We start from the raw sequence: 23,146 nt of genomic DNA, 5'->3' as shown, positions 1-23,146 counted from the left end.
GCTCTGAAAAAACATTTGCATTGTTTATTTATCCTTTCCCTAAACATCATTTAACAATTGCTGTCACAGGTGGGATAATAAACTAGCAGGTCCTTTCCAGTCCATTTACTCAATTCAAATATATCAGACAAAGTAAAATATAAACTCAGCTTTTACATAACTGTTATTCTTGAATTATGCCTCCCTGCCAAACTAGTGAACTTGTATCCTGTCTCAGTCTAACTTGGCTGGCCTTCATGAAGAACACAAATTTTCTTTTGTAGCTGATCTGTTCTCACTTTTGCTGTTGGAATCTGTTGAAGGTTGGTATGCTAAAGAATGACATACAATTAAAGCCATTTACTTACAGCATTGATGATAAGTGTGAAGTCCAGGAAGAATGAAGTCTTTCTCACACTTTCTTTGCTGTTCTTATTGTATTTAATACAACTAGCTGTTTTAAAGAGCTTCCTGACAAATATTTCTGTTGTGATGGGGCGTTTGTTATTATAGACATTCCTCCAGCAGAAGTTGGACTGAGCATTCTCTTGGTCGAGCATTTTCACCTACAGCTGCTTTAGTGCCATAACCTTGACTTGAGGCTAGCTAGCCTGTAGGAAGTTGTGATTAGTGCAGAATTTATATGCTGCCTTGGTGAGGTGAGTTCTGAGAAGCACACTTCAGAGTTGCTGTATGTTCTTTGGCTTGTTTTCTACTTCAAAACCCCATTAAATTTGTTCTTCCTGTGTCAGAAGTGTCAGAAAAGGCCTTAGTAGTGCAATTTCAGATACATCAGTTCAGCTCATTTCCCGAGATCTTTGCTAGACTTAATGGCTTCTCTACCAATGGAGCAAACACAATGTTGAAAGTTTTGGTGAGATTTTATTTTTACAGGAGCAGAAATGCTGAAAACAGCAAAATGTATTTAAGGCTTTTTTCAGTGATGTCTAGTGATAGGACTAGAGGCAATGGGTACAAACTGGAACACAGGAGGTTCCATGTAAGCATCAGAAAAAACTTCTTTACTGTGAGGGTGACACTGGAACAGGCTGCCCAGAGAGGTTGTGGAGTCTCCTTCACTGGAGATATTCAAAACACACCTGGACGCATTCCTGTGTGATGTGCTCTAGGTGATCCTGCCTGGCAGGGGGGTTGGACTTGATGATCTTTTGAGGTCCCTTCTAACCCCTAGGATTCTGTGATTTTCTGATTGTGTCTTTTTGAAAGTTCATTAAAATTCTGATGGAAGTTCATAATCAAATGGTTTGTCAGGTATCATTCATGGGTTTTGAATACTACAGATCATTTATTGCACTGGTCACTTATATAAAATTTATTTCAAATTTAAATTAGCTGCAGGGGCACACTAGCTCTGCCTGTTTAAATGTGATATTATATACTGAGTTATTGCTTGTTTAACCGTCAGTTGTCATCCTCCGTTACATCACTCTCATGCAATAGCTTATTTTTTCAGTTTGGTTTAACTATTAGATGTTGAAGGATTCAATTTATTTGGGTTCACGTGCTCATATGTGTCAGTTCTGATCCCTGTTTTGTGCTTGCTTAAAATGATCCAGCAGATTACACTGAAATACTAGGCAAAGATCTATGAAGGTTTTTCTTCACATTGCTTAAGTATGTCTTTTAGCAGCTTTGGAAAGGAGGAATTTAGGAGATTCATTTCAAAACAATAAAAATAACTGTTTCACTCAGCTGACTAAGAGATCCAGGTTCACAAAGGTTTTGTATCTTTGAGATATAGACTTCTGTAGAATTATAAAAATATCATGCAGTCAAAAGCATGGTAATTTAAAAGATTACTTTGACTCTTTAAATGTTTAACTCAACACTTAGGTATTGTACACATCATTTAGACTGCCAACCACTCTTCTGCAGAATTTTTTATTACTGTGACATAGACATTTTAAGAATATGAACACTTGTGATGGTATTTGTAAGCATTCACATTTCTAGAGTCAGGAGAAATGTGTTCCAACACATATTTCGTTGAGTCTTACAGGTTAAAATCTTCTTGCCGATAAATTCACACAACTCCTATACCTACAAATCTTATACAAAGTCTGACTCTGTCCTTTTATTTTATATCTAGATGCCAGACCAAAAGAGAATGTGACCTTTGTGACTGTTTATTCAGAGACTATCTTGTGGCTTAGCATAGAATTAGGTGGTGCAGAGATGTGATGAAAATTCTTCCAACACTAACAAAGGATAACATAATTATTCTTCTGATTTTTGTCCCAGCAGAAGAGAAATGGAATCACAGGGCATGTTTATTTGTACAATAGACCACATATTTCCTTGTTTAGGAACTTTAATGAAATCATAATCTGACACTAAGACTATATTAAAGATCTGTTTCAGTTGAAAATGATAAACAAGTGGTCCTATAACTCAAAATGCTATTTAGAAAGAATTAATATGTCTGATTATAGTGAGTACTTGTACTGAATTACTGCATAATAAAATAAGTGGGGGGAAAAGCTTTTTTCCCTGCCAAGAAGATGGAGTCAGTCAACTTGCGGTTGTGTACTGCTGCTCTGTTGTTCCCTTGCTCTGACTGCTGAATGAGCTACACTGGCTAGTCAGACCTTGCAAGTATTTATTCAATTTATCCACAGCATTTTGTGAGCAAATGATAACCTTTCTGATTACCTTGCTCAGAAGATAGATACCGACATGCTCTGACTATCTACAAACTGAAGATTTCATCATGCTGAAACCCGAAGGAATCATAACACGTAGGGTGTTGGTCTGCTTGGGGTATTGCTTGATCACTTTGATGCATCCATTAACCTTTTATCTGTACTACAGATCATCTGACATATTTAAGGTACTTTTGGGTGTTGATCTCAGTATTCTTATGTAGAGAAAAGGAGTATGTCCTCCCTTCCAGGTGCTTTCCTTTCTGATTATTGCCATATCGGTTTACCCACAAGCCTTTTGGTAGGAACAACAGGAGCCAGTCTGATACTAGTAGATTACTTGGAACTCCTTGAATTTACTGCATCTCTAAGAAACAAGTTTGAAGTCCTGTTTCAACTTCCAATGAGGCTGGTGTTCAATTTCAGAGATGGTACAAGAAATACTCTGACTAGGTCTAATTAGAAGTCATGTACTTCTATAGAAATTAAATACTTTTTTGTAGGTCCTTGCAAGTTTATTTTTTTTTACCATAAATGGAAACAAAGTTTTGAATCTTTGTTGACCCATATTGGTGGGTTTATATTTATTTACAAAATTAATTTGGGCTGATGTGGTTTACCAGAAGAATGTGGTTGAGGAAACATTTTCAAATGTACATTTGCATTCAAATACTGAGAGCAACCAAAAAGTGTGTGTCAGTTGTGCATAAACGGAGTAAATATTTTTTTAGGATTCATTCATTTGGAATCCAGGTTACAATGCTGGGTAAAATAATTTAAGAGCTGTTTGAGTATTTTGGACTGGAAAATCTTCTTTTTATTTGTACAGGAAATATTTCACAGTTCCATGCAATGACTGGACAAAAGCAACAAAGCTGAAACACCGAGTTGAATTAAAGTGACCGGGTCATTCAGGTCTTGCTGGAGAGGCGTTTATGAGGTTTTATAAAATGTGGTTCATAAAAGAGTTCTGATTTGCATTTACAGTGACCTTCTAAAGCTGTGCCAATTATTCACAATTAGAGTAAATATTTTTTCAGGTTTCATTCTGTTGGAACTGAGGTTAGAACATTCAGTGAAAATATTCAATGGCACTTCTCAGTAAAGTAAACCGGGCACATGTGTGGGAGGTAGTAAGAAACTCACTAGAAACCTCTGTTTGGTGTTCCAGGCAGTTTTTAATTTATATTAAAGAAGTGCCAAGCCCCTCAAGGAGGAAGGCATCTGGAACACTTAGAGAAAACATTTGACACTTCAAGTTTTGGCCTGTTCATTCTTTTCAGCTGTAAATAGGTAATTACTTTTGTCCATCAGCAAACTATTTGCTCACACTGCTACACTGAGGTTTCATGACTCTGGTGCTGGGTGCACTAGCACGGCAGTGACTACACCTGGCCGTGGATGTGTGTGAGGAGGGGCGAGTCCAACTCCTGCCACATGGCAGGGAGCAGAAGGGGTAAGCGGGCCATGTGGGGACACAGGAGGATGCATGTGCCTGCTCAAACAGCCCTCACTGCTCCGACATCTGTTTCACGCCTTCACAAGGGAAAGGCAGCAGTCTGTTCTGGGTCTGGATTCAGCCAGCTCTTGATGTCTCAGTGACCTAATAATTGTAAGAAATTTTCAAAACTGAGTGACTTACACTCGTGTTGAATTGTGTTGACCCATGGCTTCTTTAAAAGTAGAAAAAAATGGATTTGGGAACACACTACCTTACTAATCCTTCCCCCCTGACTGCACATTTGTTCTGTGTTTTATGACATCCCCTGCTTTTTGTTGTATTGCCTTTCCTTCTTTCATATTTTTGCCATATCAGAATGAAAGTTAGTCAGCATAAAGCACATGTAAAAGTGTCGAGGAGTTTGGAAACACTGAGCTCTATGCATGGAAGTTTATTCTAACACACTGGAATGGTCAGTCTAATGACAGTAACTTAGAAAAGGAATGGTGACAATTCTCTGGAGAAAATAATTTTTACATTTTTTGCTCCGGCACCAAAAAAGGAAAAAAGTTTCAGCAGTTGTAAAAGAATACACAGTGTTCCTGTGAAGTCTAGCTAACTGTTCCAAAAGTTGCATTCAACAAACACCACACTTGACTATGTTCACAAAAAAAACTTTGCTGAAGTGCAATATTACAACTATGATACTTGTTAGTTCAACATCGCATTGATAGGTCTATTGATCACGTTTCATAGCTAACCATATACATATTTATTGGGCTACTTTAATTTGGGATCAATAGGTAACCAAAGCTTAACAATTCCTGCTACATAGTTGATAAAACTCTTTTAGAAATTTTTCAATCATGCTGACCTTTTATATCCTGTTTATGTAAGTCAGCATTTTCAAACTCACCTAGCTCAAGTTATCTGCTGTGAAGTTCTGCCTCCTTTGATTTTTACTTCAGTTTTTCCATTTCACTGTACAGGATTAATATTTCATCTATAGGCTGTAAGTTTGTGGTATGTTTTTTTGAGACATGTCAAACACATGTATTTCCCACTAAAATCAATAGATGTAAGGTATGCTCAGCATTCCTGGCACCTGGGTCAAATTTTGGATTTAATTCTGCAGATGTTCCACGGAGATAAATTCTGCATCTGTTCAGAATTAGCAGGAAGGGTGACATTCAAATGCTGACTTTTGCATATTTTAACCAACTGCTCAAAGCTCAACAAAATGATCATGTAGGGTTGCTTTTTCCTCCCTACCTTATATCCTGCTATTCCATATTCCTGTAACACCTGTTCCTTTGTTTTAAGCATTCTACCTTGGCATCTAGGCCTTCAGCTTGTGTTAGTATATTACCAAGTGTATTACTGCTGCTATCAAAATCACTCCAGCATATTCTGCCTTAAACTTCATGCCTGCGAATTTCATTGGAATTCTGATAACATAGATCAATATACTGTTACGACCAATTGTAATTCTGTGACAACCAACACAGAACTCTTCTTTTTTTCCTGACATAGATTTATAGATACCAGAATTCCCAAGTCTAGTAATTAGTTTTGCTGCAGGAATTCTTGCAAGTCTTTGGGATGTCTGTTATGAGCTCTAACAACCTTAATGCAGGTGATCCTCTTATGTGTTAACAGAAATCAGACTGTGCTAGCTGTGCTGCCTTATCCAGGAAGGGCTCAGGCAGGAATAGAATAAATGACATCCTGGAATTATGCCAACTAGATTTGTAACACCTTTGCTATTTTAATACCTCACATGGCAAACATTGTCATAAAATGGAGCACATAAATAAAAGCGTTTGCTTCATCTGTGACCCTTTGCAGGGTAAATGTTACCTTCTGACCAGAAAAATTGCAGATATGCAGTTGGTTTGAGAAGTTCAGGAACAGAGACAAGCCACATTTATTTATTTGTTTGTCTGTTTATTTATTTATTATTTGGTATCAGAAAGAGATTTAGAAATACGGTGTGAAATGATAAAAAATTATGCAAATGAACACTGAGCCACATGAAGCCCTGTCTTTTCTTTAATACTGTACAGCAGCTGTCAGATATGTTTAGAATCATGCTTCTATTCCAGTTTCCATAACAAGGCTATATTACAGCAAAGATAAGTGTTACTCCCTTAAGAATTCTACAGATCTGCTCCACTTTAATCTGTCCTGTTAAAAAATACTGATTTTTCAATTAGATGCTTAAATATATTTGAACTTATAACAACAGAAGCCAGCCTGAAGTACAATAAAAAATTAAAAGTCAGCTTTCAATGCATTTTTTACTACACAAATTCACAAGATCAGTTACTAACACGGTAAGAATATTTCTGGCACACACATAAAATAATCACACAATGCATACCCAGATGCTCATTGGTAAACTATGCTTCCAAATACTCTGAACAAGGGCTGTGATTCCAAACAGGAGATAGATTCAGCTGCAGCAGCTGCAGCAATTGCTGCCCCAGATGTCTGCCAGACGTTACCAACCCTCTGCTGCTCCTCAGCTGCCATGGTTCTCAGCTCAACAGAATAATTCCCAGACTAACTAACTCTCCAGCTACTCCATGAGTTGTGCTTTCTGAGGAGAGAAGGGATGCTCCACGTAGCTCTCCAACCTCTGGCAGGGAAGCAGGGCGGGCCACCGGCATAAGGAGCCAAGGACAGATCTATCTAGCAATGCAAATCAGAGCATTAAGATAAAGTTCAGTCAGCTTCAATATGCCTACCACATATTAGTGCAAACCTACGCTCTACGGCTTGCGGTGGCTTGAAAAGAAAAGGAAACCTTCTAAAAGTAAAGTGCAGTAAAAATGTCTGTGTAGAAACCACCGTGAGTTTTTAAGTCGATGAGTTCTGGATTTATAAAACATGCCGACCAAGCCAGATTGTGACCTTCATCGTGCAGGAAAAGTCTTGTTTGTTGGTTTTTTTTTAAGATGTCATACTCATACTTTTTTAGGGTTGACTTCTTTCTGGCCGTTTCTTATTTTGGTGGCCTTTTTGGGGCCACTGACCAGTGGGTTGGTGTTCTTAGCTGGTGATTTTGGGGCTCCACTCCGACTACTGCGTCCTGCATTCTGGTTCTTACTGCGGGCCGTTCGCAGCTTCTGTTCTTGCAGTCTCTGCTCCCACCTCTGTGGAAACACAGAAAACAAAGAGGCTGAGTTACAGAAAGGCATTGCCATAAATAATTATGCCTTAATCAAAGCTATCCTGAACCGTTGACACTTGGTGCTCCCCCCTGCAGGGCCACTGATCTCAACATGTTATGGCTGCCTGCAGCGGGAACCTGACACATGTTCTTGCATGGGTGAATTCCCAAAATACCAGTTGATGAAAATAACAACCACACATCTCATGCGCATGCTGCATGTGAGTGTGTATCTCATGTCTTTTCAGAAATCCAGGGAGCCTGTCACCATGCCATCAAGACAGGGTCTGCACACTGGGACTTCTTTGCAAACCCATTCTTTGCTCTCTCACTGAACATGCTACTTGATTTTACCTCAGAAAAGTCTTCAGGCAATCCTTTTACAAGATGTATATTTTAAAAAACAGCTACAATGGAAAGCGGTATTTACTTTCTGGGTCTGCTTTTCCCTGGCCTGGAGAAGACTGGGCATAAAAGAGCTTATGTTAGGGACAGACAACACAGGTGATCACTGACATCACAGAATGTCTGGAGATGCAAAATGATGGTTGTGAATAATGCACCTGCAGCTTTACTCATCAGCATACCTGATAAATTTTGAAATGTAATGAGGCCAACGAGCCCACCAAAGTGAACAGCTGTCAGATTTCTAAACACAAAAGTGCAGTGGCTAGAAAAAAGGTTTTTACAGTGAGGTGAAGTGGTGAGGTGGTCCAAAGCATGGAGAAATCCACAACACTACAGCAGAGACTGCAGACTTTCACCTCTAGGAACAAAAGTACTAATTTTAAGGAAAGCAAGGTCGATAACAGAACCTAAATGGGGCCTCACCTTTCCCCTGAATTAGTGAACTTTCTTTTCCGAAACTCCTAAGGGCAAGGACTTTGCCCACTGATCAGAGCAAGATAAGTGCTCTCCAGCTTTGCTCTTTAGGATCTCTGCCCTGACCCTGTTGCTATTCAAATTCTAGTCCTGGCAAGAGAAAACACCAGCTTTGCTGTGGTTACGTTAACAGATGTCTTCTGTGGTCCACAGACAGCTCAAAATATTCATTTTATGTGGTAACTCAAGATAAAAATTGGATGCAAGTCTTCAGAGATGAATGATGGCCAATAAAATGAAGCCATAGTAAAACCTAGCTCCATACTGGCCGTATTTGCATAGTCAGGGTCATTATATGCATCTTTATGAAACAAAAAATATCAGCAGGCAATTAGGTGTGTCACACTCAAAAATGTTTAAATGAGGATTTAATTTATGGAACTACTAATATCAGAGGGAATGACACATGCTTTGAGAAATATTTTGTTTGGCAGTCATGTCTATTTGGCAGTCTTGAAATGAACATCCTTTCAACAGTTTTCAAGAAGCAATTAGAAATGACAAAACAGTGTGAGAAGGCCACTAAAATATGTTGTGTGCCAGCAACAGGCTATTAAGTTGGCAGCTAAGGGACTTCAGGAGTCCCAGTCATATGTCGACCTTCTCCTAAAGCCCACATGTTACCATCATCAATTCCAGTATATTTATTTTTTAAAGATTTAAAGCATGTTGTTTTTTTGAAACTAAGTTTTACATGAGTAAGTGAGGAGAAAAGGGAATGATGAAAACATAAAAAATAACTTCCTGCAAGAAGCTGGTCTGTGATCTAAAACTTCTACTGGTGGAAACATGTATCATCTTTTTTCCTCCTCTCTATCAATGGCCTATCAGCCTATAACTAAAATAAATGTACATACATTTCCTTAATATTCTGAAACCTTTCCTGAATTGCATAAATAATTTTCTTCCACCTCTAAAAGTGTGAAGAAGTGTCAGACATCATCTCGGTCCAGCCTTTCTTTCCTTTATATACAGAAGTTTACAAGCCAGGACTGATATCGCGCTGAAGTGGAACAAAGGTGATTATTTTTTTAACAGGAATATCAGCATTCTTTTATATGGTTGCATTTACCTTAACTCTTTTGTTTAGCTGATCCTTCCATTTTTCAACGAGACATCCATCAAGAAGCATCAACCTGAAAATTAAGAAATAAATACAAGTTATTGGTATTTCTGGGTTTGGCTCCTGAGATGTCATTCCAGGTGATTTTAACACAGGCTGAGGTTGAAGTGCATCAGCAGGTACTGGTACTGACAGTTTCTGTGTATGGGACAATAGGCACACGATATTTTTCTCTGTCTCTGAATGCTTTCTAATGGATTTCTAAATGCTTATACTGCTCCTTCAGAAATTCTATTCTAAACTCTGTAAAAACAGAAAATAGTTTTCAAAAGAAATCAGATTTTACAGACAAAACTGCAACTCATGGCTAGTACTGAGAAAACATGTAGAGCCCTTTGTCCTCACCTGCAGCTACTCTGTGGAGGAAAACGGTTCTATCTTATCACTGTTAACAAAAAGTGATGGGTTGGGTAGCATCCCATGGAACCGTCTAAATGTATAGGTACACGTAGTTTTACTTATGCCCACTATATGTCTGTGTGTGTTTGCAATAGAGTAGTTTCAACTAATGTATTTTACTTCTGAATAAAAAACAAAACAAACCAACCAAACAAAAAAAACCCAAACAGCTAACACAATGTTTCACATGCACCAGTTAATACAGCTCAGCTGATGAATGGGAACATATTATCTCATGACAGCAGGTTGCTGGTGGGTGAGGTTTACACAGTATAGCAGGACTTAATTCTCCAGTTTTCTTGAACAACATTGCTGCTCATACCAGCTCAAGGAGAGTACAAAACACCGCCACTCTTAGCCATTAGCCACTATGAATCCACTTGGCCCAAACATAAAAAGACTACAGTGAGTGCAAGCCCTGGAGAATCAAGATAAACATGATACACATCCTCTCTTCTTTCTGAAGAGAGGTTTGGGAATTAACATACAGAATTGAAGCTAAACCCACACCATGATGAATGAAACCACTACACAGTATACAGATGATTCAGCTTCTGTTCAGCTCAAACTATTGAGCAAGACTCTAACCCTGCTGATGGGCAATGGGTGTTTTGCCATTGACTTCAGTGGAGCTACGGTTTCCACACATTTTGCCTCTGACGTTTTAAAAAGCTGCTGTAACTCAAAACCTTCTGTTTGCATGCCACTAAGTTCAACAGGAAAAACACATATAATAGTTTATGTTTCTTTTTCAAATCAATTTTAGTATGCTATACAAAATTAAAAACCTCAGTGTCCTTTAAAAACCATCACAAAACATGTAGTGAATAGTGTGTTTTTCCACAGTAATGGAGAAACAGATTGCAGTCCTTCACTTTTGAAATCTCCACACCCTGAAAGCCTCCAGAGGGTTATCTCCAACAAAGCTCTGCACTTTGGAGCTCCTTGTCATAGTTCTCCTGTGTGACTCAGAGTACATATCCTTAAGGTGACTAACACAAGTAGAGGGCACTAAATTAATCTTCATGAAACAATTCCAGATCTGGAGTGGCAAGGTGATGTGTAATAATAAGATAATGTGCTTGTTTGCTGACCAAAAAAAAAAAAAAAGTTAAGGTAATAAGGTATCAGATGGCAACTTTTAGAAATGCCTATAAATGTTTTTAAAACATAAACACAAAACTCACTGAAAACACAGATATGGCCCACCAAGTTCAGCATGTAGGTCTTCTATGGTCCTTATAAGTGCTCATGTTCAATTAACAGCTATATCACTGTATGTAAAACTAGCCTGTGCATTTTACTAACAGCCCTGCCTCTGACCCACAGCTCAGAGCCACACATACCAGGCCACAACCCCTTCTGTTGACATCTGCTGCTACTGGTACACTTGGGGCACTAGTGGGGAGGGGATGTCCTCTTCTGCCTCAAGAACCCAGAGGGAACAGGGAGCTGTGATTCATCACTCCCTCCCCTCTAGACCAGCATGCTGGATTTCTTTCCATGGCTGAGGCTAGGCTGACTGCCAGATGAAAGCTCTGGTAAAATCAGTTTTGTTTTGTCTTTTAATTATACAGCAGGACTGGCAAGCTGCTCTGAGTGTATTGCTTTTCATCTCCCATTCGGAAGCCTGAGCTCCAGTGGCTGAAGCTTTGACTGGTCCCAGTACAGCTGCGGGATCACAAACATCTCATTGATGGCACTGGTCCAAAGCATGGATAGGCCAGTGGAAAAGGCCTTGCCCTGTCCCCAGCAGCTCTATGGACTGATGTGTTACCATCTCCTGTCCCTTCCCCTGGGGTCAGTGAGGAAGAACTATGCCTTCTACATGGTCCAGCCAATATGGACCACCATCTACAGCCACAACCAGGCTCACAGAATACAAAGCAGCTCACACCTATGGAAAACAGTCCTAAAAAAACCTACTTCTGAACAGCTGGAGATGCCTTAAATGCTGCGCAATGCATTAAGCAATACGCTCTCAGCACCTACTGCCACAAGAGTTTCTGTTCCATGTGTGAGCCAAGTTTTGTAAACACCCCGTTGGGGGGCAGAGCTGAGGCAGATTGAGCGGAAAAAGTTAATTGTGAAGGTAATTGAAACATGTAGGTGTACATGTGAGTTATCCTAAGCAAAATTATCAGCAAAACTTCCTCATGATGAGGAGGAGGAGGAGAGCTTTGCTGGTCCTCCTTTCTGTCTATCACAGCTAGCTGTAACATTTTCCTGCACCACATTGCCAGGGCCCACCTTGAGCGCCATTCATAGCACATGATGAGAACATCCTGCTTCGGCTGAAGAGGTGGACACTGGCAGGAGGAATTTGTAAGAAGAGGCACTTGAGACAGAGGAATTGGCGTCGAAGACTTGAGTATGTCTTTGACTTCAACCACAGTTGTTACCTCGTTGCAGTTCCCTCTCTCTACGCTTTTCACTTTAGCATGAATGACTGCAATTAGAAAAACAGAGGTGTGAGAACAACAAAAGCTCTTAGAAATGTAAACACATCTCAAAACTAAATAAAACGTATTAAATTGAAAGCTGTTTTTATAAGGCTGTGAAACCAAAACTATTTCTTCATGTGTGGGCACATACAGTGGCTTAGAATAACAGAGGCCTGATCCCAACTTGGTTTTCAGTAGGACTGTTGACAACTGTGAAATTAAACATGTGCTTAAATTTTTGCCAGATCAGGCCAAGAGATCTCGCCTGGAATTGCACACACACAAACAGCTCCTTTGACTCAGACTTCACCAATGCCTTGTGTACATGGGACCCATTCTATAGCCACCTCCAGCTATTTCCAATTCAATAAAGAATAATTTACCTCACAGACAGTTAGCATGAATCCAGCCTTTTCAATAATAAAATCATTTCCCTGCAGGTTATATCCAGGAATGAAGGTGTTTTCTTAAATATAAGAAAGAATGGAAGATTTAAAACAAGTAGTAAAAAACTAAGAGGCTTAGGATTGCTGTGATTTACTTGGTTTATGCTTTTTTTCATCTTTTGCCCTTGGATTATCCATCAATAGTAAGATCCTCATCTAAAACAGACTCTGAAATGGGTTCTTCTGACTACGAATAAACAAAAATTCTTATTTTTACCTTTTACTAGGAAAACTACCTATCAGCATGGATGCAAGAAAGTGAAACTTTGTATATTGCTCTGAGGATGATCCCTGGCTAACTTTGCACCTGCAAACCCTGGCAGTACCTACCACCGCAGCATTTCACCCACTCTCTCTTGGGAGAAGTCCCAAATGAGAGAAAGAAAGCAGAGGTTCTACACAAAGAACTTTGTCTCTAGAAAATATCAAAATACGAAGGGTCCAGCTATCCTACTGTAACAAAATCATCCAGTGAACGCTGCCTGAGCAGTGTGTGCATGTGCCACAGGGTGACCAGCCTGCAGCAACGCTGCCCTTAGCAGCCACCAGGTCAAAAGCCTGGGTCTACAAATGTTTGGAGTAAGTTTCATCTACAGAAAACAGGAGAGCAGCAATTTTAGTGCAGTCTGGGGTTTATGTGCTAACTTTATCAAGACATGGCAACAACCAGAAAAATACATGAGGGATTTCAGTATCAGAGACTCACAATCCATTTTAAAGTCTGATGGAAAGCAACTTTTGACTAGTTGGAAATACAGTTTGGCTGTAAATATTATTTTAAAGGAATTCAAGAAAACTTTGATTATATTTGCAAGTTGTCCTGTCTTGTCTCTCAATGCATTTGCCGTCTGAACATGTCTATTTATTTCAGAGGGGACAGAACAGAAACCTACCACTCAAAATCAAAATCTTGATTTCACAAATTCAACAGAATTAAATTTTGGACCCCAAAATACAGTTTTTAGTAAAGCAACATTGTGGTTCCTGAAATCAGAATTTGCATTGCTAACATCTGTACTTAATTTTGGAATAGTCCTTTTATATTACTGTGTTTTCATGTATTTCAGACAACTGTGGAAGCTCATTGTCCCACCTGAACATATCACTGTGCTGTACTGAGATGGATTAAGGAACTATACAAAAAGAATATATGACATAAATGCATCAAAATGCCATGACAAAACAAAGACACACACACACACACACACAAAAAGGTGCACAATTATCTAAGTTAGATGTTCAGTTTGATTATTCCCACCAAAATGAGGGTTGGATTTTTACACACACACACCCCCCCCCCAGTACTAACAAAGCAGCAAATAACTGTCTGGATATAATAACCCTATTGCATAAGAACTGAACACATCCCTTGAAGAAACAACTTTTACCTGAGGAAAAGCCCATAAAGTACAAAAGACCATGATACTGTATGTTAAATTAATAGGGGTTTTCTAATGATACACAGATATTTGATGGAACATACCTAACCTTAATTAGACTCATTCCTGACCCCCAGCATCAGAAAACCAGAGGGGTGGGAGAAATCCCAGTGAGAATAGAGGTGAATACTTACTTACATTGCAAATATGTCATGCAACATTTAAATAAACACATCTGCAAACTCCTTGGCTGGCTGGTGCAAATTGTTACTGAATTCAATTAATCTCTGACAATTCCACACCAGACGAAATTCTGGCTACTAAGTAAAAGAATATATGCATTTGCAAGTAATAACTTCTTGCTTCGCTTCAGCTTGGTTCACGTGTGTAGGTTTTATTTAGGTGGTAAACTTCTGTTTATTCTACCTGCTGGATGAAAACAGGAGCTGGCTAAGCAGCACACGGCCATGCCTTCTTGAGTTGCAGTTGCACTTCCTGCAGAGCGACCTGTTGATCCTGGCACACATTCCCGACATTTCACTGGTTTTGTCAGAAATACACTGTCACCTGCGCCATGGCTACTACTGACTACACAAGCTGGGTGGGATTCAGGAAAGGACTTTTAGGCGTCCTCTGGCAAAATCCCACTTGGAAAGGCTGCGGTGCAGCCGTGTCCTCACGCTGCGTGCGCCGGATGGGGCCTGGTGTGGGTGCAGCACCCACACAGAGCTGCCTAATTCGCGGGGGGTGCAGAGGAGGGGCGGGCCGGGTAAAGTGAAGCTTTTTCCCCCATGGATGCACTTACTGTAGCTGTAGTTCTTGGCCAGGTAGGTCGTCAGCGTAGGCTTTGTCTTTTTGCACCTGCATCGCTCTTCAAAGGAAGAGAAGGGGAAACGGTTGAGGGGTGTCAAAGGGGGCCTGGCTCCGGGGAGGGGGAGGCGAAGGGGGGTGCCCGAGGCTCACCCTGGCCGCGGCCCTTGCAGTCGGGCTCCGGGGGTCTCTCCGGCACCATCACGCCCTGCGTGAAGTCCGTCCACTTCACATCTGCAAACAGAGGCGCGGCGGGGAAGGAAAGCTGTCGGGGAGAGGCTCCCGGGAGCAAGGGCGGGGGAGGGTCCCGCCGCCCCCGGCCCGGGGCGCCCCGCGGGGATAGAGGGGGGCGCTCACCCTCCGGCAGGTCGGTGACGATGGCCTCGGGGGAGATGCAGACGCCGCGGTCGTAGACGGGGAGGTCGTCGCAGGCCAGGCTCTCGGGCCAGCTGTGGTTGTAGCGGCGCATGATGGGCTCGCAGCCGTCGCGGGCGCGCTGGCAGACGGAGCGGCACGGCTTGATGGGGTCGTAGAGGAATTCCAGGGTGCAGATGGGCGCGTACATGGCGCAGAGGAAGAAGGGGAGGACCGGGCTGCAGCCAGTGGCCACCAGCTCCTCGTACTGCTCGATGGCGAGGACGGCGTTTTCCTGGGTGCTGTGATGGAGGTGGTTGGGCATGCGGGTGATGTTCCAGGGCATGGGGCGGCACATGGGGATGCGCACCGCTTCGCACGGAGCGCCCTGCGCCCGCGGGCTCACCCGCAGCCACAGGGACACAGCTACCAAGGCGCGCAGCATCCTCCTCCTCCTCCTTCTCCGCCGCCTCCCGCCGCCGCCCCGCAGGTGTCGGCGGCCGAAGGGCGCGGAGCGGGACTGACTCCGAGTCCCGGCTTCAAGTCAAGTCGCGGGAGCCTCCGCACCGACAGCCATGGACATCGCGGGGCGTCATTTATACCGGTGGCACGAGTGACGTGGGGCCGATCGCTCTCCCTTGGCAGCACCTCCGGCCGGGGGGGGGAGGAGTGGAGGGGCGGTGGGGGGACGTGTGTGTGCGTTTGTGTGTGTGTGTGCGCGCGCGTGTGTGTGTTTTGCTGTGCAGGCACGGTGACATCACCTCCACCCCGTTTAATCCCCCAGCGACATCACTGCGTCTCTCCTCCGCCGCTCCAGCTCCGTTTCAGTTTTCATCTGTGTCATAAATTCCTCCAGGTGGAAGGCGGGGGGGCCGCAGGGGGAAGATACGCAAACCCAACCCGCACGCATCTGCCACGGGGCTGCGCGCTCCGGCGCGGGGACCGAGGGGAGGAGGGGGCGGGAGGGACGCGGGAGCCGCAACCAGAGACCCCCTCCCGCGGGGCTGAACTTTACGCTGCATGTTCCCAAGGGCCATGGAGCAGAAACTTGTTGCAGGCTTGGAGGAACTCCGGCGGCTGTTCCCATCTCCTCCAGGGGGTTGCGGAGCTACCTCAGTGAGCTCGGCACGGATGGGAAAATGCGTGAGGCGGGCGAGCAGGCGGGCGAGGATGCTGTTCGCTCTTTGCCCGGTTTGCTCGGAACGGGGGATGCCACGGGGGCCGGCCCGAGGCGGGAGAGGGCGGCGAGGCAGCTGCGGGATTGCTTTGCGGACATGCAGCCCCCCTTCCGCTACTGATCCCCCTACTCCCCCTGCCATTCGTATCTGCAAATGGGTGGGAGAAAGCATTTCAGGCTTTTCCCAAGCTGGTTTTGTTTTGTTTTGTTTTGCTCTTTTTGCTTTTTCTTTCCTTGGTTCTCCACGGCCACACGTCCCTGCCGCGGCGGAGCTCTCTCCCACCACACCTCTGCTCCCCTGTATATGAAAAAAAATTCCTATGGGCCCTTCCTCTACCGAGGGAGTTGGGGGGGGGAACGCTGCATCCCAGTCTTTCAGGGACTTACTGGGAAAACAAGATTAACTCAATGCCGAGTTATTGTAGCGGCCCGGGAAAGCCCCAGCGTGGCTCAGAGTTAGCAACTCCCCGCCTGTCCTGGCCAGGTACCGTGGTGCCACGCATGATTCTCCTCGTGGACCCGGCAGGTCGGTGCAGGGTGTCAGGATGCATCTGCTACCTGCGCTAGTGTGCTCATTCACATGCTACAGGGGAAAGCTCATTCAGAGCGGGCAGTGAACAGCGGCTCAGAAATCTGAGAGTGCAGTGGGAGATGAAGGGGTGTATTTGCTCGGCGATACAGCCGGTGGAGAGCCACTGACAACGAAAAAGTTCCTCCCTCGACATCAACAAGAAAGCAGCTTCACGCAGGAGGTACCCTGCTTCGTGTTTCCCCTCCCTCCCAAAGCACACGCGGAGCCCCCAGAAGCACCCCAAGGCCCGGGCCTTGCAGATGTCCCTCTGGCACAGACAGGGCAATAAAACAGGGCTGCAAGGAGGGGTCCATGGCGGGGGGCGAGGGTCCCCGTCGCCTGCCTCCCGACCGCCTTCTGCTCCCCCATCCCGCTTGCATGCAGCGGCTCGGGCAGCAACCGCCTCTCCCCGCTGAGATGATGCGGGTTTGGAGGCGGGCCGCCCCCGCCTCCCCCCCCCCCCCCTCTCCCCGCGGCGCAAGCCTGCCCGTCCGCCTGCGCGCCGTGCGGGGCGGCCGTGCGCGGAGCGGGGCGCGGAGCATGGCGCGGGCTGCGGCCGGGCTGCGGCTGCCGGGGCTGCGGCTGCCGGGGCTGCGGCTGCTGCTGCTGCTGCTGGGCGGCCTCCTGCTGCGGGGCGGCGGGGCGGCGGCGGCCGTGCCGTGCCAGGCGCCGCGGCAGTGGGAAGGACGCACCGTCACCTACGAGCACGGCACGGGCCGCAACACGCGGGCCGCCGTCTCCTACGACGGCCCCAACCAGCGCCTCCGCATCCTGGAGGAGAGGAAGGCCCTCATCCCCTGCAAGAAGTAGGTGTCCCCCGCGGCGAGGCCGGGCCGGGCCGGGTTGGGGGTCGGCGCAGAGCCCGGAGGAGCCTGCCGGGGGGGGGGGGGCGCGTGTGGGGCGATGCGGAGGGAGGCGGGGGGGTTTCTCCGTAGAGCGGCACCTCCCCTGCGCGGCACCGGGGGAGCGGCCTCGGGGGTGGCTGGGCAGGGCTGGGGGGCCTGGGAGGGGGGCAGCTGCTGGCGGCGCTCGGCCCTAAAACACCTGTCACCGGCATGACTTGCATCTGTGCTCTGTGTAGATCAGTCAGTGTCATCCATATCTATATCTACATAATCTATATAATATGTCTCATCTGTATGCCTACATATCGTCCATACCATCTATATCATCTATATGTGTGTATCTGTGTCTGTATTTGTATTCTTGAGATACTTTTAGTCAACAGTGTCAGCTTTTTTACCCTTGGAGACAATTCCTTTCTCCCAGCTATTTTTATATCATAGAATCATAGAATCATAGAATCTTAGGGGTTGGAAGGGACCTTGAAAGATCATCTAGTCCAACCCCCCCTGCTAGAGCAGGGTCACCTAGAGCACATCACACAAGAACGCATCCAGGTGGGTTTTGAATGTCTCCAGTGAAGACATGAAACAGAAACTGAGTCCAAAAATACAGCCCAAAATGTAAGGTGTGACAGGTATAATAAAGAGACTTCAGTCAAATTTAGGAATAATGCCACAGATGGGTGGGGGGGGGGTGTTTGTGTTTTTAGCCCAATCATTGCTTAACAACTTTGAGTGATGTTTTGCAGCTTCTCTGGTCGTTGTTGATTCCTGCAAGTGCTAAGTTGGTGCAGGGTGTCAGGATGCATCTGGTACCTGTGGTACAGTGTACTCATTCCCATTTTGCAGCCCTGGAGGACCTCCCTGTTCTTAATTTATCAGTCTGTTAAGATCATAACTAACCCAACAAAATCCCTGTCTCATTGTGCATTTCTTCATTTGCTGAGAAGTGTAGAAAAAAGCTGCCCGAAGAAGGGTCTCTTTTTTTTTTTTTTTTTTTTCTCTTCAGCCTGCCAAGCTCAGGCCCTAACAGGCTGAGTGGAAGAAATTATCAGTCCAGAGAGACTTTTCTGAGTGAGACATTTCTGGGTGCCGAGATCAGTACCTCTCAGACACCATGTCAAGACATACCTGCCAATGTGAGGGAAGTCAGTCTGCCTCTCCCACCTAAAAATTGTACAAATAATTGTGCATCAGACATGGGGTTGCATAAGCCAAGGTGAAGACCAGCCTACAAATGCAATATCATCCAAACTAAGTGTTCTCTGCTACTGAAAGATCAATATTCCTTTTTGCTCCTGGCTTTTTTCTTGACTGATTGATTTCTTACCAACGTTACCTAGTCACTTTTTTAGTCTGTCCAAATTGCATGCCCTTCCTCAGTCCTTTCTTTGACAGCCCTAAAAAAACTCTTAAAACTGGTTTAGGTGTCTCGTTTCCAAGCTTAACTCTCCCTCATTTTGAGCTCTTTTTATTATGATGATTTTCATATAGGTGCCATAGGAGGAATGTTAAAGGCAAAACATAGCTGTTTGTTGGTAGTCTGCTAACATACAACATAGAATCTGACACTGACTTAGCTCATACTCTCCTTCTTTTAGAAGTCCTGGGTAGACCTTTGTGTTTGGCAAGCATTAAACCACTGCAAAGTCTGATGCAAGTTTTTTCTAGCCTGTAAGTTGTACCAAACTCATTTGCTGAAGCTTATTTTTATTTTATTTGAAATCTTTATTTTAAGAATGAATAATTATTCTACATTTCCCACCCAGGGCCAGATTTTGGCTTTTGCCAAGATCTACTCTTTCTACATTTTTGCTAAATATTTGCTCTGGATGTAGCTTTGTCTGGGCTGATAGTGCTAGAAGGAGGCAGAGCACAGACAGGTGCACTTGGAGCATCTCTGTTGTTTTTTTCCTCTATTAGTGTTTTCATTGTAGACAGTGTTTGACCTCAGGAACCCCCACTGGCTCCAGTCTGACCACGTTTTCCGCAATCCAAAACTGGAGGACTGTTTTGTTGTGTGTGCAGCTTGTGCTTGTTGAGGGTGTGACCCGGCTCCCATTGAAGGCAATGGAAAGACTCCCATTGATTTCACTGTGTGTTGGATCAGGTTTGGAGTTGTGATAACAGCTTTGTTTCGCTGTGAACACTGTGAGTCATAAACTGAAGCCTTCAAAAGTTAGGGGCGAGGGGATTTATCCTGCCTTTTAAATAATGACCTCTCCCCCACTCCGCTTTGATGTCTGCAAGAAAAGAGTAAATACCCCGAGGCAGTGGCTACAAAAGCAGCAACAGTGCTGTCCTGGTCTCTAAGGAAGTTTCAGTCTAAATTGTCACAAAGAGACACATTTTGCTTCTATCAGATGTAACTTACATCCAGCAATCAGGGCTGGCCAGCAACCAGATATTTGTACAGCACATTTTCTGAAGCTTACGAATGTGGACCTTAGACAGGGTCCTGTTGTAGTTGACTGAGGTCAATCAGGGACACAAAGATCTGCCTGTGTGGAATGGCAGGAAAACCTGAAACTTTCAGGTTTTATTGTAGGTACGTGTATCAATTTAATGTAGTTTGCTATGTGGTATTTTCATACCTACATCAAACTAGTGTCTTAAGTAAACTCCTGAAAAGTAGCTGCAAGGTAAGTATCCCATCACTGCTTCGTTAACGTCACTTCTTTGCTCACCAGTCGCTGCAAGAGCACTTGGGATGCAGTGGCAGTGTTGGTAAAGGCTGCCTGTCATCAGCCCCCTGCAGCTTTGTCACCTGCCACCCGAGTGCACACCTGGCTCGCTTTACAACCACACAGAGCCAGTTCACTGAAGCAGTCCTTGATGGTTGTTTCCACAAGCTTGTTGGGTGTGTGTTTCTCTGGGTCATACTGAGTGTCTGCACCCCAGCTTAGGGCATAAAAACTATCAATAGTGATCTTAGGCTTAACTTTTTAGGGGAGAACTTATTCCGGTTGGATTAATTACTAAACTTGGTTTTTTGCTTCTTTGACATCCGCAGCCTTACTTACGCTCTGAATCTCTCTAATTACCTGATGTTTTCTGAAGTGTGCCATGCTCCACTGCTTCTTTTCCCTTCAGGTTCAACATTTTTGGGATAGACAAGGAGGGCAGGGACAGTCCTCTCTTTTTGGTTTTGCATAGCTTTCAGTTCATACCAAGACAAGAGAAAACTAAACAAACAGAGGCTTTTCTTAAGCAGACTGTACCATGTACTGTTTGGAAGAGGTCATTCCAGTAGGGTTATTATATGATACAAAAGGAGAGCACTTGAAACTGTTCCCTTGAGCTCTTAAGAGAGAGCTTTGTCATGTTACCAGTTAAACATGGCATTTTTTTTAATGCTTTATTGCCTTCTACATGGAGTTACTTCTTCTTGTGCCCTCTGTGTATTATTTCTTGCTCCTGTTCAACCCTCGGTTGGCAACCATCTCAGGACAGTTCACAAAATAGGTAACAGTCATCAGCATGGTTTTGCTGTTGGGGCAAAAGTGTTTCTTCTTAGATAACATGGACCAGTTCAGATTTGAATATGACATCACTGCAAACCAGTGAGAAATCCTGGCAATTGAAAGGTGTAAACAAAAAATCCTGTGGACTGCATCCTGGCTAGAACTTCACAGGCCCTGCACAACCTTTCATTTTCTTGGAGAAGCAGAGAAGGAGTTGTACTGCCTGGCACTGCTGAAGCCACTCATCAAGCATTAGTGCTCAGTTACAAAAGAAGAACAGCATGAAGTGGGGAGCAGAGCAGAAATCAAGTCGGTGGTGTTTGAAGGCTGAGGTGTTTCTTGTCATGTGCCATATACATAGAGTTTCACCCTTATCTTCTATACTGTTTTTCACTGAGTGATTTTCAGGGGAGTTTGTCTTGTGAGAAATGTGATGGTGGGGAGAAAAGAATAATTCATGTGGTCAGGAAAGTCAGTAGGAGGAGGGACATTAATTTCTCTCTTCTGTGAGTGTATTTTAACAGTAACCTCCGTGGGCCATTGCCAAGTGTGCAACACAGAGGGGCGCCTATGTATTTGAGGCTGCTGAGTTATTGTCTTGACAACCATAAATGCAGAGCAGAAAAACAACCTGGTGATATTGTATCAGTGTTTATTTAAAAACAGAACTGCACGTTGGTAATTTCTTTAGTTGCAATTGTATTTTGCAAATGCCAGGCACAGTTACGGGCAGGATTAACTCCTTCACTTGGCAACAGAAATTGCTAGTGTAACAGAGGAGCAACAAGGCTGTGTTAGAGAAATAAATCTACTACTCTGGCAGGCTCTTTATATGCATGTGTCAATCCCTGTCCTTGACTGAAGAAAAGCAGCTTATGGTCAGGTGCAAATATAACAGCAGTCATCTAGAGAAGAGGTGATGACTTTTCAAAATAAACAGAGTGTGGGCAGCTATGTCTGACTTATCTCAACTACTTCTTAGTTGTTTTAGGATGTGTGATTGTAAAGGAAAAAACAGCGGTGTCTGACCTATTAAAATCATATAATCCATCCGTTCTGTGGTCATTATGGTGACTCAACAGGCTAAGTATTGAACTACCCTGAGCGACTGCAAATTTGTTTCCCAGACTTGGTTTTGGGAGTGGTTTCTGAAGCTTAACGTTTAGGGGAATGAACAATGGTCATGGGTAAAACGTTCAGAATCGGCCAAGTTACTTGGGAACCCAAGTCCCATTTTTTAAGTTTCTGTAGAGCATGCAGACTTCTGAGACCCTTAATTTACAGTGAAACATAAGAGTTCAATTTTCAGCAGTTTCTCTAAATCTAATGTGGATTCTTAGGATCTAAATCCTTCATAAGCTGCTGTGTACAGAAGTCCTTTTTGAGAATAAGAGCTGAGGGGAGGTACTAAAACCTCCTGCATTTGCTTTCCTCCCATAGGTGCCAATTCTTTTCAGGTTTCTGCTGCTGGTAACACTGTGAGTTTGAAATGATGGCACTGGAAAGCTGCTACAATGGATGCAGGCTGGCAGTCAGGTGCTAGGCAATAGCCTGAGGCATGCAACAGTTGTTCTAGTGAAAGCTGTGTGCCCTTTGGGTACAGAAGGCTGTCTGAACAAGTGTCAGTTTTTGCATTTCATCATAAGCTGATTGATGAGACTATTTACTGAGTCCCTCAGTGATGCTCCCTGCCAAGGCAACCTGTTCCTTGGTGAAAAACACTGTACAAGGAGGGAGACGTGGTCCACGAGGGCTGCATGGAGGAGCATCTCTACTTGCCCAGACCATTAGTTCTGTTTGGTTCTGCCTATGAGATGCAACAGCCATTTCTCTTTCCAAGTTCTTAATCTTGCTGGAGATAAGCCAGCCCATACATACAGTTCAGGGAGGCAGTGAAGATAATTGCCTCTGTTTTTGTGGGTGGGTTGGGTCAGAAGAGATGAAAACACCGCTCAGGGGAGATGCTGAAAGTCTTCTGCCATTGAGCTGCAGCA

General features: G+C 44.1%; 2 protein-coding genes across 2 annotated transcripts in view; one reads left to right on the top strand and one right to left on the bottom strand.

The window, feature by feature from the left end:
- Window positions 1-6,030: 6,030 nt before the first annotated feature.
- Window positions 6,031-15,540, bottom strand: SFRP4 (secreted frizzled related protein 4). Its single transcript, XM_051610878.1, has 6 exons — window positions 15,099-15,540; window positions 14,895-14,975; window positions 14,737-14,802; window positions 11,913-12,111; window positions 9,213-9,276; window positions 6,031-7,241 (listed from the first exon to the last, which is right to left on the bottom strand). Exons 1-6 carry the CDS (start codon window positions 15,538-15,540, stop codon window positions 7,053-7,055), a joined length of 1,041 nt encoding a protein of 346 aa, XP_051466838.1. The 3' UTR covers window positions 6,031-7,052.
- A 1,785-nt stretch (window positions 15,541-17,325) lies between these two features.
- EPDR1 (ependymin related 1) overlaps window positions 17,326-23,146 on the top strand; it is a 32,118-nt gene continuing 26,297 nt past the window's right edge. The window contains exon 1 of the mRNA XM_051611864.1: window positions 17,326-17,649. Within this exon, the coding sequence (XP_051467824.1) occupies window positions 17,384-17,649 (266 nt within the window). The 5' untranslated portion in view covers window positions 17,326-17,383. The remainder of the gene's footprint in view (window positions 17,650-23,146) is intronic.

This window comes from Apus apus, chromosome 2 (genome assembly GCF_020740795.1).
Source record: "Apus apus isolate bApuApu2 chromosome 2, bApuApu2.pri.cur, whole genome shotgun sequence".
In the NCBI taxonomy this organism is placed as follows: domain Eukaryota; kingdom Metazoa; phylum Chordata; class Aves; order Apodiformes; family Apodidae; genus Apus; species Apus apus.
Note: the sequence above shows the minus strand (reverse complement) of the source record. Positions and strands in the feature narration are given on the sequence as shown.